General features: G+C 38.6%; 2 protein-coding genes across 3 annotated transcripts; one reads left to right on the top strand and one right to left on the bottom strand.

Annotated features, from left to right (window-relative positions):
* Positions 1-1,882: 1,882 nt before the first annotated feature.
* Positions 1,883-12,707, bottom strand: nol12 (nucleolar protein 12). The gene is made up of 6 exons (XM_062990926.1): positions 12,569-12,707; positions 5,579-5,684; positions 5,404-5,452; positions 4,782-4,924; positions 4,366-4,466; positions 1,883-2,483 (listed from the first exon to the last, which is right to left on the bottom strand). The coding sequence occupies exons 1-6, from the start codon at positions 12,676-12,678 to the stop codon at positions 2,285-2,287; spliced, it is 708 nt and encodes a 235-aa protein (XP_062846996.1). The 5' UTR covers positions 12,679-12,707; the 3' UTR covers positions 1,883-2,284.
* Positions 12,708-13,890: 1,183 nt separating this feature from the next.
* Positions 13,891-16,594, top strand: LOC134309273 (chromosome alignment-maintaining phosphoprotein 1-like). Of its 2 annotated transcripts, none has more exons than XM_062990927.1 (3): positions 13,891-14,021; positions 15,423-15,493; positions 15,576-16,594. In XM_062990927.1, the coding sequence occupies exons 2-3, from the start codon at positions 15,431-15,433 to the stop codon at positions 16,533-16,535; spliced, it is 1,023 nt and encodes a 340-aa protein (XP_062846997.1). In that variant the 5' UTR covers positions 13,891-14,021; positions 15,423-15,430; the 3' UTR covers positions 16,536-16,594. The 2 variants fall into 2 exon arrangements, with proteins under 2 accessions (XP_062846997.1, XP_062846998.1); XM_062990928.1 differs by lacking the exon at positions 13,891-14,021 and adding an exon at positions 14,906-14,982.
* The last annotated feature ends 1,403 nt before the right edge of the window (positions 16,595-17,997 follow it).

Raw genomic sequence — 17,997 nt, forward strand, 5'->3', positions numbered from 1 at the left:
AACATTACACATTTCTCACACAGTAACAGAGGGGAAGGAGGAGGAGATACATGGTTTTGATGGACAGGTCTAGCAGCCAATGGAGATACTCGTTACAGAGATTGTGTAATTTTTTTATCTTTCATTGGTCATTTTGATATTCGCTGCTATGGACAGACAGATTTAAACTCACAATCAACACGTGTAAAAAAGTGAAAACTGCTAAAAGTGGAGATACGTGTTGAGCGACGATATGCAAGGACACGATTCCTCTATAGACAGACGAGAAAGAAGCTTTCAGAGCGATAATTAAAACTCTGGATTCCAGGTTTGTCTTACAAGGTGAAAATACTTCAGGTCAGTCGCTAAACCAGCGTTATAAGTAAACTGGAAGCGGAGAGATTTAAAGTCATCCACTTTTCAACAACAGACCAGTGGTCAGGTTGTACAGTGGAGTTTGCAAACATGGTTTTATTAGTTAAAGGGAGAGCTAAGGGTAAATGTATATTATTTAAATATTAAATACACAATAAAAATTGTATTTATTGCACCTGTTTCATGTGTACTGATTCCATCATATATTGTGTTATTTTGTGGGGCCAAGCAAAGCTTATAGTCCTTAAAACTAGGGCTGAGACCGATCCGATACTCTGTATCGGTATCGGTCTGATATTGGCCCAAATCACTGAATCGGATATCAGAAGGAAAAAAACGTGTTATCCAATCTGATACTGTTGCTTAATGTAAATAACACAATGTAAATAACACAATGTAAATAAGGCCATTGTTTGTGTGTAAAGCAAATAACACATCTCCAATTGTAGGCACTTTGGACGACACGCCGTAAAGCGAGATGTGTCACGTGAACAACAGCTTGAATGTAAGTGAAACCAAAAATACTGCTAAATGTTCTGTGTGTAAAAGTGAAAATAAAAACAGCAGTTTTGTAAAAGTGTGATGTAGCTTCTGTATTTATTCCTTTACAATATTTGTTTCACAGTCTGAGCGTTGTTATTTAGATAGCTAGTTTACCCATGGTGCATTGAGACGTGTATTATTACTGTTTAGTTGTTTGAGAGGAGAAATGACGGTATCGGTATTTGCAGTATCGGTATCGGACATGAAAAAGTGATATCTAGCCAGCCCTACTTAAAACCGTCATATACCACCTTATTATGTGAAATTAAAACGTTTTATATTTTATGTACTTTTGACAGTAGAATAAATCACAGACACATAAAAAGTCCCAGTCACACAAATAAAACATACTGGGATAAACCGTGCAACTTCCAGAATTCAAAAAAATACTGTGATACAGCCGCTCAGGTGGCGCAGCGGTAAAGTACGCTAGCGCACCAGAGTTGGGGTTTGGAATACATCGTATCAAATCTCAGCTCGGCCTTTCCGACTGGGCTGGGCGGCAGCATGAACAACGATTGGCTGTTGTTCATAGGGGCAAAAAAGTCTGATCATAACTGGTGCGACTGCGGCCCCTGCTGGCTGACTGATGGCGCCTGCACAGGGCTGAGGAATAATGCTGATGGGGGTGTGGCCCTCCATACACAGTGCCCCATCAAGTGTATGAACTCGACTCATGCAGGTGAAAAATGCAGTCTGTACTGACTGTACGTGCCGGAGGGGGCGCATGTCATTTGAGAGGCGTCCTCAGTTAGCGGTGAAGGGTCGAATCATATAGAGGAGCAATCAGGGTAACTGGACACGACTAGATCAGGGGAGAAAATTGGGGGAAAAATGTGTGTGTGTGGGGGGGGGATATATATATACAGTATATAAAAAAAATAAAAAATACTGTGATACAAATTGTTGGTCATACCGCCCAGTCCTAATCAGTATTTTGTTGTTTTAACTACAAACAATGTGAAAATATGTGCAGAACACAAAGTTCTTTTGAAAGAATTTATTCTAAAGCCTGATTATAATAAACCTGAATAAAAAACAGTACAAAATCAGCTCTGGAATTGTTTAGTTCATAAACATGGTGACTTCAGTCCTGAACAGGCAGTTTCAGAGGGTGAAGAATTAAACAAAACCTCCAAACGTTTGTACAGTTTAACTGGTAACCATTAACATTCATCAGTAAAAATCAGTCACACCCAGTCATCAATTCTACAATCCGACTGCTGGACCCAGAGACGTCCCGCCCGGTGTGTTTGAGCCTGAACCTGACCGTGCAGTGACTGAAGCTGTAACATCCACAATTATTCATGTTTTTATCTCTCTTATATAAGGCTGATGATTTTATCAGGACAGTTCACACAGACGTCACTAACACAACAGGAAGTCCTCAGTCGTCGCTCCGCCCCCTCCTGCCGGTCCTCTGTCGCCGCTGCTTCTTGGTGGTTCTACCCTGCCGATGCTTGTTGCCCTGAGAGGCTGACGACTTCCTGTCCCCCTGCTGACTCCTCCCCCTAAAATCCTGTTTACTCTTTTTGTTCTTCTTCTGTTTGGTGAAAGTGTTGAGCGACGCCGACAGAGACTGAATCCTACACAGCCACAGAGACACAGATTAACTTATTAGTTTTATTTATTTTTACATATTTCATTTATTTTACTTTAATTGTTTTATTAGTTTAGATATTTTATTTATTTATTTAACTTTTTTGTTATATTAGTTTTTTTTATTTATTTCATTTTATTTATTTTATTAATTTTATATATTTTATTAATTTTATTTTATTGATTTTATTAGTTTTACATATTTCATTTATTTTATTTGATTGATTTTATTAGTTTTATATATATTATTAATCTTATTTTATTGATTTTATTAGTTTTACATATTTCATTTATTGTATTGATTGTTAGATTTAGATATTTTATTTATTATTAGGAATATTATACACTTCATAGCTGTATTGTATAACTGTATTTTATTGTTATTATTATATTAACATCAGTACCAGTTTTATTTTAATTTATTGTTATTATTACAGCGCTGGTGTGGTCACTATGTCAGCGGTGCTATCAGCCGGTCAAGCGTCTACACAGACATGATTAGCTATGTCTGGGAAAGGGCGAGGTTGAACAGCCTGGCCATTGTGGTGTGCACTTGACTTGTCAGTGCGTTCTTATTTCTTAAAAACAGGACTGTGGGGTCAGAAAGAGCATGCTGGGTAAAAACTGTGCCAAGTCAAAAACGCAGACTAGAATGATGATGATAACACTCCGCCCATTTTTCAATTTTTTAAACAAAATGAAATTAAAGACAAATTATGACAAAGTTTCCTTTTATTATTTCTGTTTAAAAAAATAAAAAATAAAATACTGTATTTGTGCTTATCTTTTATTTATCTCTATAATAAATGTCTTTTATTTCTGAGGTAGGAACAAACTATGAAAAACAATGCTGCACATTTCCCTTATTGTATAAATAAAATAGTGCCAGTGCCTTCTGCTGTTAAAAGTGAATATCGATTCATTTTAAATGAATAACGATTCAAATCCTGGCACATGTGCACCGATTTTTAACTGTCATATGTTGTGCATCGTTTCATCCCTAATTATTGTTAGATTATTAATGTTACATTTGTAGTATTAGTTATAATAATATTATAATGATATTATTACTGTTAAACTGACTAACAGTTTTGTTGTTTTAATTTTATTATTGACACTTATGACATTATTAGTGTTATTACTATTATTTTTAATACATTATCATATTTATATTAATTATTTTATATTATAAATTGTTTTATAGATAACTTATTTGGGGGAAAAACAATTACACAAAGATAATTTTATTGATATAATATTATCAGTACAGTTATTATTTAAGATTATATTAAGATTTTATTTGATAGATTTCTATAAATAGTAATATATTATGAAATTATATATAATATTATTAGTCAAGGTGTTTTATTATTATAAACATTTAATATTATATAATTATGAAATTAAATGAATATAATAGCAGAGGTTTTATTTTTTACTATATTATTATTATTAAAATTATTTTATAGATTATTTATAGGCATTAAGCACAAAAAGAAAAGATTACATAAGAAACAACAGAACAAGGAGAAATTATTAAAAAAAGAAGGTAAAAAAGAGCAAAAAAATTATGAAAGTTCAGTAAGTTCAGGAATAAAAATAGGAGAAAAGAAACAAAAGGTCAATGAGAAAAGAAGTTAAAAAAAATTACAGAGGAGATTAATTGTAAACAATATATAAAAAATTAGATATAAAAATAAATACAAATAGAAATAAATAAAAAAAGAAAAAGAATGAACCTTGAAAAAGAATGAAAGACACAGAAATATAAAAAGATAAAAAAAATGATGGAAGATTTAAACAAACATTTAAAAAGAAAAAAAAACTAAATAAACTACATAAAAGAATAAAAGAGAATAATTCAGTCACTTTTTGGATAGAAGAGGATTTCCAGCTTTCTTCGGTAATGCTTTCACTTTCTCTTCATCACTCCTCTCCTTCTCCTCCTCACCCTCACTTCCTGCTGCTTCCTGCTACACAAACAACAACATTTAATCAGACTTTTAAACACGACGGGACGAGTTCACATATCAGCACAGAATAATCCAGATCCTTTGACTGATTTGATTTGTTACTTCTCAAACTTGATTCGTTACTTGACTAATTTGATTCTTCACTTGACTGATTTGATTCGTTACTTCACAAATTTGATTCTTCACTTTACTTATTTGATTCTTTACTTGACTCATTTCATTCCTTACTTGACTCATTTAATCTCTCTGGGTGTTTTGATCTATTGGTTGAATTTTATGTCTTTATTTGATGGTATAAAAAGTTTTATTTACCTGATTGGTTGGCGGCTCCAGCAGTTGAGCTCCTGATAGGTCGAGATCGCTGATGGTTGTCACGGTGACGGTGTGGTTGGGATGATTGTACTGCACACACTCGGTTTGGGACGTGACGGCGTCGTCGAGTTCATCCGCTTCCTCTGTGGAGAACAAAAACACTGAGATTAAACATCAGGGGCTCAGAAACACACATACACACACACACACAGAGAGAAACACACACAATACACACACAGAAAACACACACACACAATACATATACACACACACACACACACACACACACACACAGAGAAACACACACAGAAAACACACACACAATACATATACACACACGCACTTACACAATTCACACAAACAATATACAAATACTCACACACACACTACACATACGCACAATACACACACAACATACACACAAAATACACACACACTACACATACGCACAATACATATACACATACACTACAGATAAGCATAATACATATACACACACACACACACAGACTACACCTGCATACAACACACACACACACAATACATATACACACACACACAGACTACACCTGCATACAATACACACACAATACATATACACACACACAAAAACACGTCATACCCAGAGCTTCTTGTCTCTCTTTCAGCATCTTCAGATATTCTTTATGTCTCTAAAACACAAAACAACACAATAAACAATTTAATACAACACTAACCCATTCACTCACCTCCTCATTCATTTACTCACTCCAGACTCCTATACATGTATTTAATAAATCACTCAGTCACTCCCTCACCTCCTCTCTGACTCGTTTCTGCTCCTCTTTCAGTTTGTTCTTGATCTCCTCCACTGCTGCTTTACGTCTCTCGTTCTTTCTCTTGCGGAATCCTGTAAGAAACTCCCTGTGACACAGACACAGACACACACACACACACTTTTATAACCACAAATGGAAGGAATAAATATTTTTTTACACAGCAGATACATCGAGATGTCAACAAGCGAGTCTGCTGTGACACAACAGTCATTTAAATCAAACAATTGAAGTGGAAAAGCCTGTGGTTATTTATTCATCTTTTTAATTGTGTCCATGTTGTAAATGTTACCTGTATTGTTTACACGTGGCTAATTGTTCTAATTGTTGTAAACGTTTCATGTGAATTATTTCATGTAAATGTGTTAATGTTCACTGTTACTGTTACTTTAAACTTAAGGATGCAAATTTAGCGTTTTATTTTACCTGATAACTGACCATAACTAGTCAACACTCAACCGATAAACAAAAAGCTTATAGCACACATTGTACGGCCCCTGTTGGGTGTCTCTGACCGGCCAGCATAAGGTCCAGGTAATAAGAAATAAGACGTAAATAAGTGTATGTCAATTTTATGTAAATTTTATTTGTTTAGTGCTTTTTACAATGGAAATTGTCATAAAGCAACTTTACAGAATCCAGGACCAACAACCTGAAAACCCCTGTTGAGCAAGCCAAGGGTGACAGTGGCAAGGAAAAACTCCCCTAAAATTACAGGAAGAAACCTTGAGAGGAACCAGACTCAGCAGGGACCCCCATCCTCTTTGGGTGCAATACAATAGCATTGTCTTTTTCCAGTTGACGTAAATGTATACGTTTGTGGACATGGACTTCTATGTATTTATTATTTAAGTCAGATTTAAAGATGTGTGTTTAGTTAATGGAGAACAGATCGCTGTGTTTAAGAATTACAATTTAAATCAACATCATAGTACTAAACTTGTACGATGCAGGACTGGAGCAGTCAAGATCCGCTTTGTGATTTCTAGAAAGAATATCCAACAATAACAAAGGACTGAAAAACACCACATGATGTAATTAGACTCCAAACTAAATTTCAGCAGCACTTTGTGTTTGTGTGTTTGTTTATTAGGATTGTAACATCATGTTTTACACTTTGGTTACATTCATGACAGGAACGGTAGTTACTCATTACACAAGATTCTTCACTTCACAAGTGTAATATCAAACACAGTCATGGACTCACTTGTACGTCTTTGGACTGTGGGAGGAAACCGGAGCTCCCAGAGGAAACCCACAGAAAGGACCCAGACCGCCCCACCTGGGGCCCCACCAAGACCTTCTTGCTGTGAGGCGACAGTGCTACCCGCACTTTGTGTAACGTTAATATAAAACCTGCACATTTTGTTCACACCTGTTTTCATGAAAGTTGATTAAATAGTGAAAAAATGTTGATGTTTTTACTGCCTGTTTCTCATTTTCATTACCTGATTGTAACATCGACTCTTAACAGTAACAGATTATCAGAACTGTACAATTTATTGCCTTTATACAGAGATAAAATTAATATCAAGCGGAATTAAGTTCACCCTGTTGATCCGGCCTGCCACAACAGTCCCAGTTTCTCATGTGACCACTTGGAGAATTTAATTGCCCACCTCTGGTATAAAGCGCCCCATTAAAACATCACTGAGCTTCATATCAACACGTGTTTATTTAATGAGTAACAGTGAAATGTGGTGAAGGTTGCAGTGATGTTAGACAGTAAAATGAACATAAACATGGTGAACAGAATCAGTGTAACATCCAGCATGTAAAGTTCCTTCCATTTTTAAGCACTCCTACATTATGATGGTATTTATTGGTGTGTATGTTTACATTATGATGGAACCTATCTGAATGTATGTCTATATAATGAAGATATTAGTTGGTGTGTATCTGAATATACTCCTACATTATAATAATATTCACTTTTATGGTATTTATTGGTGTGTATGACTATGTTATGATGTGTAGTGATGTGTATCTGAATATACTCCTACATTATGATGGTATTCACTTTTATGGTATCTGTTGGTGTGTATGACTGTGTTATGATGGTATGTAGTGATGTGTATCTGAATATACTCCTACATTATGATGGTATTCACTTTTATGGTATCTGTTGGTGTGTATGACTGTGTTACGATGGTATGTAGTGATGTGTATCTGAATATACTCCTACATTATGATGGTTTTCACTTTTATGGTATCTGTTGGTGTGTATGACTGTGTTACGATGGTATGTAGTGATGTGTATCTGAATATACTCTTACATTATGATGGTATTCACTTTTATGGTATCTGTTGGTGTGTATGACTGTGTTATGATGGTATGTAGTGATGTGTATCTGAATATACTCCTACATTATGATGGTATTCACTTTTGATGGTATCTGTTGGTGTGTATGACTGTGTTATGATGGTATGTAGTGTTGTGTATCTGAATATACTCCTACATTATGATGGTATTCACTTTTGATGGTATCTGTTGGTGTGTATGACTGTGTTATGATGGTATTTAGTGTTGTGTATCTGAATATACTCCTACATTATGATGGTATTCACTTTTGATGGTATGTTGGTGTGTATGACTGTGTTATGATGGTATGTAGTGATGTGTATCTGAATATACTCCTACATTATGATGGTATTCACTTTTGATGGTATCTGTTGGTGTGTATGACTGTGTTATGATGGTATGTAGTGTTGTGTATCTGAATATACTCCTACATTATGATGGTATTCACTTTTGATGGTATTTATTGGTGTGCATGCATGTTATGATGGTATTTAGTGTTGTGTATCTGAATATACTCCTACATTATGATGGTATTCACTTTTGATGGTATCTGTTGGTGTGTATGACTGTGTTATGATGGTATGTAGTGATGTGTATATGAATATACTCCTACATTATGATGGTATTCACTTTTGATGCTATCTGTTGGTGTGCATGCCTGTGTTATGATGGTATGTAGTGATGTGTATCTGAATATACTCCTACATTATGATGGTATTCACTTTCGATGGTATCTGTTGGTGTGTATGCCTGTGTTATGATGGACTTTTGATGGTATCTGTTGGTGTGTATGCCTGTGTTATGATGGACTTTTGATGGTATCTGTTGGTGTGCATGCCTGTGTTATGATGGACTTTTGATGGTATCTGTTGGTGTGTATGCCTGTGTTATGATGGACTTTTGATGGTATCTGTTGGTGTGCATGCCTGTGTTATGATGGACTTTTGATGGTATCTGTTGGTGTGTATGCCTGTGTTATGATGGACTTTTGATGGTATCTGTTGGTGTGCATGCCTGTGTTATGATGGACTTTTGATGGTATCTGTTGGTGTGCATGCCTGTGTTATGATGGACTTTTGATGGTATCTGTTGGTGTGCATGCCTGTGTTATGATGGACTTTTGATGGTATCTGTTGGTGTGCATGCCTGTGTTATGATGGACTTTTGATGGTATCTGTTGGTGTGCATGCCTGTGTTATGATGGACTTTTGATGGTATCTGTTGGTGTGTATGCCTGTGTTATGATGGACTTTTGATGGTATCTGTTGGTGTGCATGCCTGTGTTATGATGGACTTTTGATGGTATCTGTTGGTGTGCATGCCTGTGTTATGATGGACTTTTGATGGTATCTGTTGGTGTGCATGCCTGTGTTATGATGGACTTTTGATGGTATCTGTTGGTGTGCATGCCTGTGTTATGATGGACTTTTGATGGTATCTGTTGGTGTGCATGCCTGTGTTATGATGGACTTTTGATGGTATCTGTTGGTGTGCATGCCTGTGTTATGATGGACTTTTGATGGTATCTGTTGGTGTGCATGCCTGTGTTATGATGGACTTTTGATGGTATCTGTTGGTGTGCATGCCTGTGTTATGATGGACTTTTGATGGTATCTGTTGGTGTGCATGCCTGTGTTATGATGGACTTTTGATGGTATCTGTTGGTGTGTATGCCTGTGTTATGATGGACTTTTGATGGTATCTGTTGGTGTGCATGCCTGTGTTATGATGGACTTTTGATGGTATCTGTTGGTGTGCATGCCTGTGTTATGATGGACTTTTGATGGTATCTGTTGGTGTGCATGCCTGTGTTATGATGGACTTTTGATGGTATCTGTTGGTGTGCATGCCTGTGTTATGATGGACTTTTGATGGTATCTGTTGGTGTGCATGCCTGTGTTATGATGGACTTTTGATGGTATCTGTTGGTGTGCATGCCTGTGTTATGATGGACTTTTGATGGTATCTGTTGGTGTGTATGCCTGTGTTATGATGGACTTTTGATGGTATCTGTTGGTGTGCATGCCTGTGTTATGATGGACTTTTGATGGTATCTGTTGGTGTGCATGCCTGTGTTATGATGGTATGTAGTGATGTGTATCTGAATATACTACTAAGTTCTATGCTATATTGGTGTGTATTTGAATGTGTGCCTACATTATGATGGTGTTTATGTTTGCGCTGTTATTATAAGATTTTTATTAAGTTCGGCTGTACGGAACACCGTGACTGTACGTCCACCTTCTGTTTCCGTTATGTTCGCCTTTAGCTTAGCATAGTTCGTGTGTGTTTGTACTCACTGTCGCTCTTCATCATCGAACACCAGGACGAGTTTATTTTGTCTCTTTTTAGCAGCAGTTGATGGTATCTGTTGGTGTGCATGCCTGTGTTATGATGGACTTTTGATGGTATCTGTTGGTGTGTATGCCTGTGTTATGATGGACTTTTGATGGTATCTGTTGGTGTGCATGCCTGTGTTATGATGGACTTTTGATGGTATCTGTTGGTGTGTATGCCTGTGTTATGATGGACTTTTGATGGTATCTGTTGGTGTGCATGCCTGTGTTATGATGGACTTTTGATGGTATCTGTTGGTGTGCATGCCTGTGTTATGATGGACTTTTGATGGTATCTGTTGGTGTGCATGCCTGTGTTATGATGGACTTTTGATGGTATCTGTTGGTGTGCATGCCTGTGTTATGATGGACTTTTGATGGTATCTGTTGGTGTGCATGCCTGTGTTATGATGGACTTTTGATGGTATCTGTTGGTGTGTATGCCTGTGTTATGATGGACTTTTGATGGTATCTGTTGGTGTGCATGCCTGTGTTATGATGGACTTTTGATGGTATCTGTTGGTGTGCATGCCTGTGTTATGATGGACTTTTGATGGTATCTGTTGGTGTGCATGCCTGTGTTATGATGGACTTTTGATGGTATCTGTTGGTGTGCATGCCTGTGTTATGATGGACTTTTGATGGTATCTGTTGGTGTGCATGCCTGTGTTATGATGGACTTTTGATGGTATCTGTTGGTGTGCATGCCTGTGTTATGATGGACTTTTGATGGTATCTGTTGGTGTGCATGCCTGTGTTATGATGGACTTTTGATGGTATCTGTTGGTGTGCATGCCTGTGTTATGATGGACTTTTGATGGTATCTGTTGGTGTGTATGCCTGTGTTATGATGGACTTTTGATGGTATCTGTTGGTGTGCATGCCTGTGTTATGATGGACTTTTGATGGTATCTGTTGGTGTGTATGCCTGTGTTATGATGGACTTTTGATGGTATCTGTTGGTGTGCATGCCTGTGTTATGATGGACTTTTGATGGTATCTGTTGGTGTGCATGCCTGTGTTATGATGGACTTTTGATGGTATCTGTTGGTGTGCATGCCTGTGTTATGATGGACTTTTGATGGTATCTGTTGGTGTGCATGCCTGTGTTATGATGGACTTTTGATGGTATCTGTTGGTGTGCATGCCTGTGTTATGATGGACTTTTGATGGTATCTGTTGGTGTGCATGCCTGTGTTATGATGGACTTTTGATGGTATCTGTTGGTGTGCATGCCTGTGTTATGATGGACTTTTGATGGTATCTGTTGGTGTGTATGCCTGTGTTATGATGGACTTTTGATGGTATCTGTTGGTGTGCATGCCTGTGTTATGATGGACTTTTGATGGTATCTGTTGGTGTGCATGCCTGTGTTATGATGGACTTTTGATGGTATCTGTTGGTGTGCATGCCTGTGTTATGATGGACTTTTGATGGTATCTGTTGGTGTGCATGCCTGTGTTATGATGGACTTTTGATGGTATCTGTTGGTGTGCATGCCTGTGTTATGATGGACTTTTGATGGTATCTGTTGGTGTGCATGCCTGTGTTATGATGGACTTTTGATGGTATCTGTTGGTGTGCATGCCTGTGTTATGATGGACTTTTGATGGTATCTGTTGGTGTGTATGCCTGTGTTATGATGGACTTTTGATGGTATCTGTTGGTGTGCATGCCTGTGTTATGATGGACTTTTGATGGTATCTGTTGGTGTGCATGCCTGTGTTATGATGGACTTTTGATGGTATCTGTTGGTGTGCATGCCTGTGTTATGATGGACTTTTGATGGTATCTGTTGGTGTGCATGCCTGTGTTATGATGGACTTTTGATGGTATCTGTTGGTGTGCATGCCTGTGTTATGATGGACTTTTGATGGTATCTGTTGGTGTGCATGCCTGTGTTATGATGGACTTTTGATGGTATCTGTTGGTGTGCATGCCTGTGTTATGATGGACTTTTGATGGTATCTGTTGGTGTGCATGCCTGTGTTATGATGGACTTTTGATGGTATCTGTTGGTGTGCATGCCTGTGTTATGATGGACTTTTGATGGTATCTGTTGGTGTGCATGCCTGTGTTATGATGGACTTTTGATGGTATCTGTTGGTGTGCATGCCTGTGTTATGATGGACTTTTGATGGTATCTGTTGGTGTGCATGCCTGTGTTATGATGGACTTTTGATGGTATCTGTTGGTGTGCATGCCTGTGTTATGATGGACTTTTGATGGTATCTGTTGGTGTGCATGCCTGTGTTATGATGGACTTTACGTCCACCTTCTGTTTCCGTTATGTTCGCCTTTAGCTTAGCATAGTTCGTGTGTGTTTGTACTCACTGTCGCTCTTCATCATCGAACACCAGGACGAGTTTATTTTGTCTCTTTTTAGCAGCAGGTTTGTGTTTAGATGCGGATTTAAATCCTCCATGTTTCTTCTGTTTACCCATCACGCCGCAATCTGAGTTACACGTGTGAACCACTTCCGCTCTGTGTGCATCACTCAAACATGTACGTGCGGATCACTGTCGAACAGTCAGGTTCAACTCATCCTTTAATCCAGTGGTTCCCAAACTTTTTGTGTCCCCCCCCCCCCCCCCCCCCAACAACTTTAACTTTGTTAAAATAACTTCAAAGATCATGAATGTTCTTGTCACCTTTATATCAGTCATTTCTGTTGTACTTTATTAAACCACTTTTTGACATCACTGGACTGCTCCTTCAATCAGTCTGCTATTTCAAAAATAAAAAAATAAAATAAAATTTGCAAACACTGCAAAAAAGATAACAAAGTTCAATCTGTGCCAATTTGTGAGAGTTCAAGTCTTATCACTGTATTAGTGGCTGTTTTTCTTTTTATCCCTGTCAAATACCTCTTCATTCTGTACATCTAGACCAGGGGTTTACACACTTTCATGGCTTGAGATTTACTGTTTCAGTCTACAGGTCATCACCATCTACTTTTTAAGGTTGGCCTCATCATTTTCCAGAAAAGCTTTAAAGCTTTTTAAAATGCGCTTCAGTTCCTGTACTGATATTCAGCTTTACAGAGCAAGTGACTGATAAATCACACTGACCTCTTTCTGATTATTTGCTCTGAATGGTATCAGTCAGGTTTATGTATCTGGACAGGAGCTGCTGATGCTCAAGTAGATTTTCAGGTGATCATCAGTGAGTGTGGATCCATATTTACACTTCATTATTTTCATGTGGGAAAAGCCTCATTCACACAAGCATGTTGATCCGAAAAAGCTTGACTGACTTTACATCTACAAGGTGGACCAACTAGGTGTCTAATAGAGTGGACCGTGAGTGGACACAGTATTTAAAAACTCCAGCAGCGCTGCTGTGTCTGATCCACTCATACCAGCACAACACACACTAACACACCACCACCATGTCAGTGTCACTGCAGTGCTGAGAATCATCCCCCACCTAAATAATACCTGCTCTGTGGTGGCCCTGTGGTGGTCCTGACCATTGAAGAACAGCATGAAAGGGGGCTAACAAAGTATGTAGAGAAACAGATGGACTACAGTCAGTAATTGTATGTGTATATGTGAAGACAGAGCGTTGAGATTTGTGCTTGTATGTTCTGTATTTGGACAGCAGGTGGCGCTGTTGTGTTTCAGCATGTTTAGATTCTTCCTGCTCAGAACGTTACGAAGAAGAGACACAAAACCGAAACCAAAATGAGCTAAATGAAAATCTTTCAAAAATCCTTAAATTAACAAAACACGAACGGTTTATTATATATTTAAAATATCATATGTGGAAGAGGAGTGCTTAAACAGTAAGCATTTATTACGTCTTTGTTTAATTTAAATGTTAACTAGATCGTTGTTTTCTCTATGCTAATGCTAACCTAGCTCTCTATGCTAATGCTAAGCTCAGATCTACTTAATTAAACATACGCATTATGCAAATCAGAAAACAATTATACAGAATAAAGGTAAATGGGTCAGTATTTAGAATTAGTCAGACAAGTTCAGCCTAAAACACAGAACCTGGCTGTCTGTAAAGAGTGTGAAGCCGGTATAATTATATAGAATAGAATAAGAAGTCATTTCAGGCAGTGCTATTAATCTGGCTGGGTCCCACACAGGCCTGATTGGCTGTGTCTGGTGAAATTTATAGGCACTGTAGTGATGGATGATCTGGAGGGCTTAGCATGTCTCTCAGTGTGCGATGCAGCTCTCTCTGAGACTTCATTGTGGTTAGATAAAAGGATGTGGCACGTTGGAGGGGGTGTGATGGTACTAGATGCCAGATTCCAAAATTATATTTGACTAAAACGGTTCCATTATATCAGCTCCACTTACCATATAGGAGCACTTTGTAGTTCTACAATTACTGACTGTAGTCCATATATTTCTCTACAAACCCTTTTAGCCCCCTTTCACCCTGTTCTTCAATGGTCAGGACCACCACAGAGCAGGTATTATTTGGGTGGTGGATCATTCTCAGCACTCCAGTGACACTGACATGGTGGTGGTGTGTTAGTGTGTGTTGTGCTGGTATGAGTGGATCAGACACAGCAGCGCTGCTGGAGTTTTTAAATACCGTGTCCACTTACTGTCCACTCTATTAGACACTCCTACCTAGTCGGTCCACCTTGTAGATGTAAAGTCAGAGACGATCGCTCATCTATTGCTGCTGTTTGAGTCGGTCATCTTCTAGACCTTCATCAGCCCACGGGGCGCTGTTGGCTGGATATTTTTGGTTGGTGGACTATTCTCAGTCCAGCAGTGACAGTAAGGTGTTTAAAAACTCCATCAATTTTTTTCTCGATTTTTTAAAGTGAAATTGACTGATTTGATTGATTTTTTAAAATGATGACAAAGTTTCGTGTTATTATTTCTTTAAAAAAATTTAATAAAATAAACTTTAGATTAATAATAATTACTGTATTTGTGATTATCTTTTATTTATCTAAATAATGAATGCCCTTTTATTTCTGAGGTAGGTACAAACTATGCAAAACAATTTTGAATTAAGCCGAATTTGGCTGAAAACCCCCGAATTTGGCTGAAAACCCCCGAATTTGGCAACCAGGCGAGGTGAATAGCACCAGCGCCCTCTGCTGTTTAAAGTGAATATCGATTATTGTACATGTCAAATTGAGTTGAATCATGTAACTTTTGTCTTGTGGTGAATCGTTACAGCCCAATGTAATAAAGTTCTCTTTTTAAAGGTTGATAGATGGAAGATGCAAAAATGGAGGAAGAAAATTCCTCAGATACAAACGATGTTATTCTTCTAGAGGTAACGGACAAGATCACTCAGCTGTTCATAATTGTTTTAGTTTTCCTGTTTCTTCTCAATGTTTTACTTTGTTTTTTAACAGAGTTCGACTCAGAACCCAGCTAAGTGCAGAGACGCGGACTCAGACTGTATTATCATCGAGCCAGACAAGCCTGGACCTCCTGCCCTTACCTCGGTACACTCCAAGAAGCGGGCAAAAAGCTCTGGAATACGATGTCAGTACTGCCACTATCGGTGTGGCACCAAGTTCTCGTTCCAGATTCACATCGGCTCCCAACATCCCCTGCATTGTGAGGACGTGCCTGTAGGACGCTTGGGTAAGGTCGTCATCTACCAGCGCACAGCCAAGCTCTTCCACTGTCACATCTGCTTCTTCACGTCCAAGGACTACGCCATACTGTTCGAACACATACTGGCTCGGCACTGCCTCGCTGTTAAAAAGGTGCCAAAGATAATTAAAGGTATAAAAGCCAAGGAAGAACATCAGGGTATCAAGGTCAACACCAAGGGTGTTAATGAAGATGGAATGGAACCGGAAGGTGCCGATAATCCTGAGATTGTAAGTGAGGACCATTCAGAGAAGCTCAATAAGACTGAAGAAGAATCCACTATGGACTTGCTGAAGAGGAAACGAAGCTCTGCATTTAGCAGTGAAGGTGACAGTGATGATGATGATGATGAAGCTATGGACACAGAGGGTTCAGGTATCAGCCCAGAGGCTGTCAAAGAGCAAGACGCTGCTGTCAAAAAATACACCGAGCACTCGAGCGCCCAAGATTACGTCTGTAAGTTTTGCCAACGGTGCTGCAAGACTAAGGGCTTTCTGCTGCGCCACGTCAACCGGAAACACGACGTCCCAAAGCCATACGCCTGTACAGACTGCAGTGAGAGCTTCATCCTGGAAAGCCTGCTTAACTTCCATGTCAAACTGCACCACAGACAAGGACTTTACCAGTGTCCATACTGTACCTTTGAGTCCAGCCTCAGAGGCATCCACCAACACCTCAGTACCTGTAAAGTGGAGGAGGGATCGGGGAACTAAGCAAAAGCTATTTGTAATCTCTGGTTGTAAATTTAATCAAATAAAAGTTTACATTGTGATTATTCTTTTTTTATTGTTAAAACGGATTAAACATGGTATTTGTTCATATAAAAATGTACTTCACATGTGAAAGTGCATAGTGATCATTTGTTAAGAAACTAAAAATGCTAAGGTTTCAGTTTGCACAGTAAGGCACATACTAAACATCAAATGTCCGAACTCCAAGACGTACACCTGTACTGACCCATAATGACAAGAATCAGCTCATCATCTAAAACTCAATCCCAGCAAGACAGAGCTGTTATTTATTCCTGGAGATCAATCTCCAACCCAGGACCTAGTCATCTCTTTTGATGACTCCCAGATCAGACCATCCGATAATGTAAGAAGCCTTGGTGTTGTCCTGGATAACCAGCTGACCTTCTCTTCTTATATAGCCAACATGACAAGATCGTGCCGGTTCCTCCTGTACAACATCAGGAAAATTCGGCCATTTCTGTCCATGGAAGCTACTCAGATTCTGGTCCAGTCACTTGTAACCTCACGGCTGGACGACTGCAACTCCCTCCTGGTAGGTTCTCCTATGTCCATTATTAAACCTCTTTAACTTATCCAAAATGCAGCTGCTCGCCTGGTTTTTAACCAACCTAAACACTGCCTCATCACCCCACTGCTGCGTTCTCTTCACTGGCTTCCTGTAGCTGCACACATTCAGTTTAAAACACTGACGCTCACCTACAAAGCCAAAAATGGAGCAGCCCCAAGCTACCTTCGAGGTCTAATCAAACCCAACTCTGTACCACGCAACCTCCGAGCCACTAGTCTCACTCGACTTGATCCTCCACCCAGGACTCAAGGAAGACAAGCATCAAAGCTCTTCTCTGTTCTGGCACCCAAGTGGTGGAATGAACTTCCTCTGTCTGTCCAAACATCTGAGTCTCTCAGTGTCTTCAAAAAACTATTAAAAACCTTCATCACCTCTTTACTAAGCACTTAAGCTGACTTGTACTTACTTACTTACTAACACTCATTCATTTCCTGCAAAATAAACACTTTGGTTCTAACAGGTTTTAGCAGATTTGTGTTCTTGAACTGTTGTTTACTTAAACTAGAGTAATAAAATGTTTACTATGGAAGCACTTTTAAGAGCGTCTGTTTAATGCCGAAAATGTAAATGTAAAAATTTAGCTCAAAACTATATAAGTAAGACACAGATGTTTTGGGAAGCAATGAATTGAAACTGGAACTTTTCGGGCATATGGATCAGTACTACGTCATGAGAGAAAACACTGTGTCCTACATGGCCCTGATCTTCTAACACGGGTATTGAAATGACCCCTTCTGTTTGATCCTGTATCCTGTGTTACCCCTCTCTCCATTCTTATTTCCTTTCCCCCTTAACCTCCCTCTCTTTTTCTTAATTCCTCCCTTCATTTCTAGTGTAGATAAAGTCTCCCCTAAA

Source organism: Trichomycterus rosablanca, chromosome 2 (genome assembly GCF_030014385.1).
Source record: "Trichomycterus rosablanca isolate fTriRos1 chromosome 2, fTriRos1.hap1, whole genome shotgun sequence".
Lineage (NCBI taxonomy): Eukaryota > Metazoa > Chordata > Actinopteri > Siluriformes > Trichomycteridae > Trichomycterus > Trichomycterus rosablanca.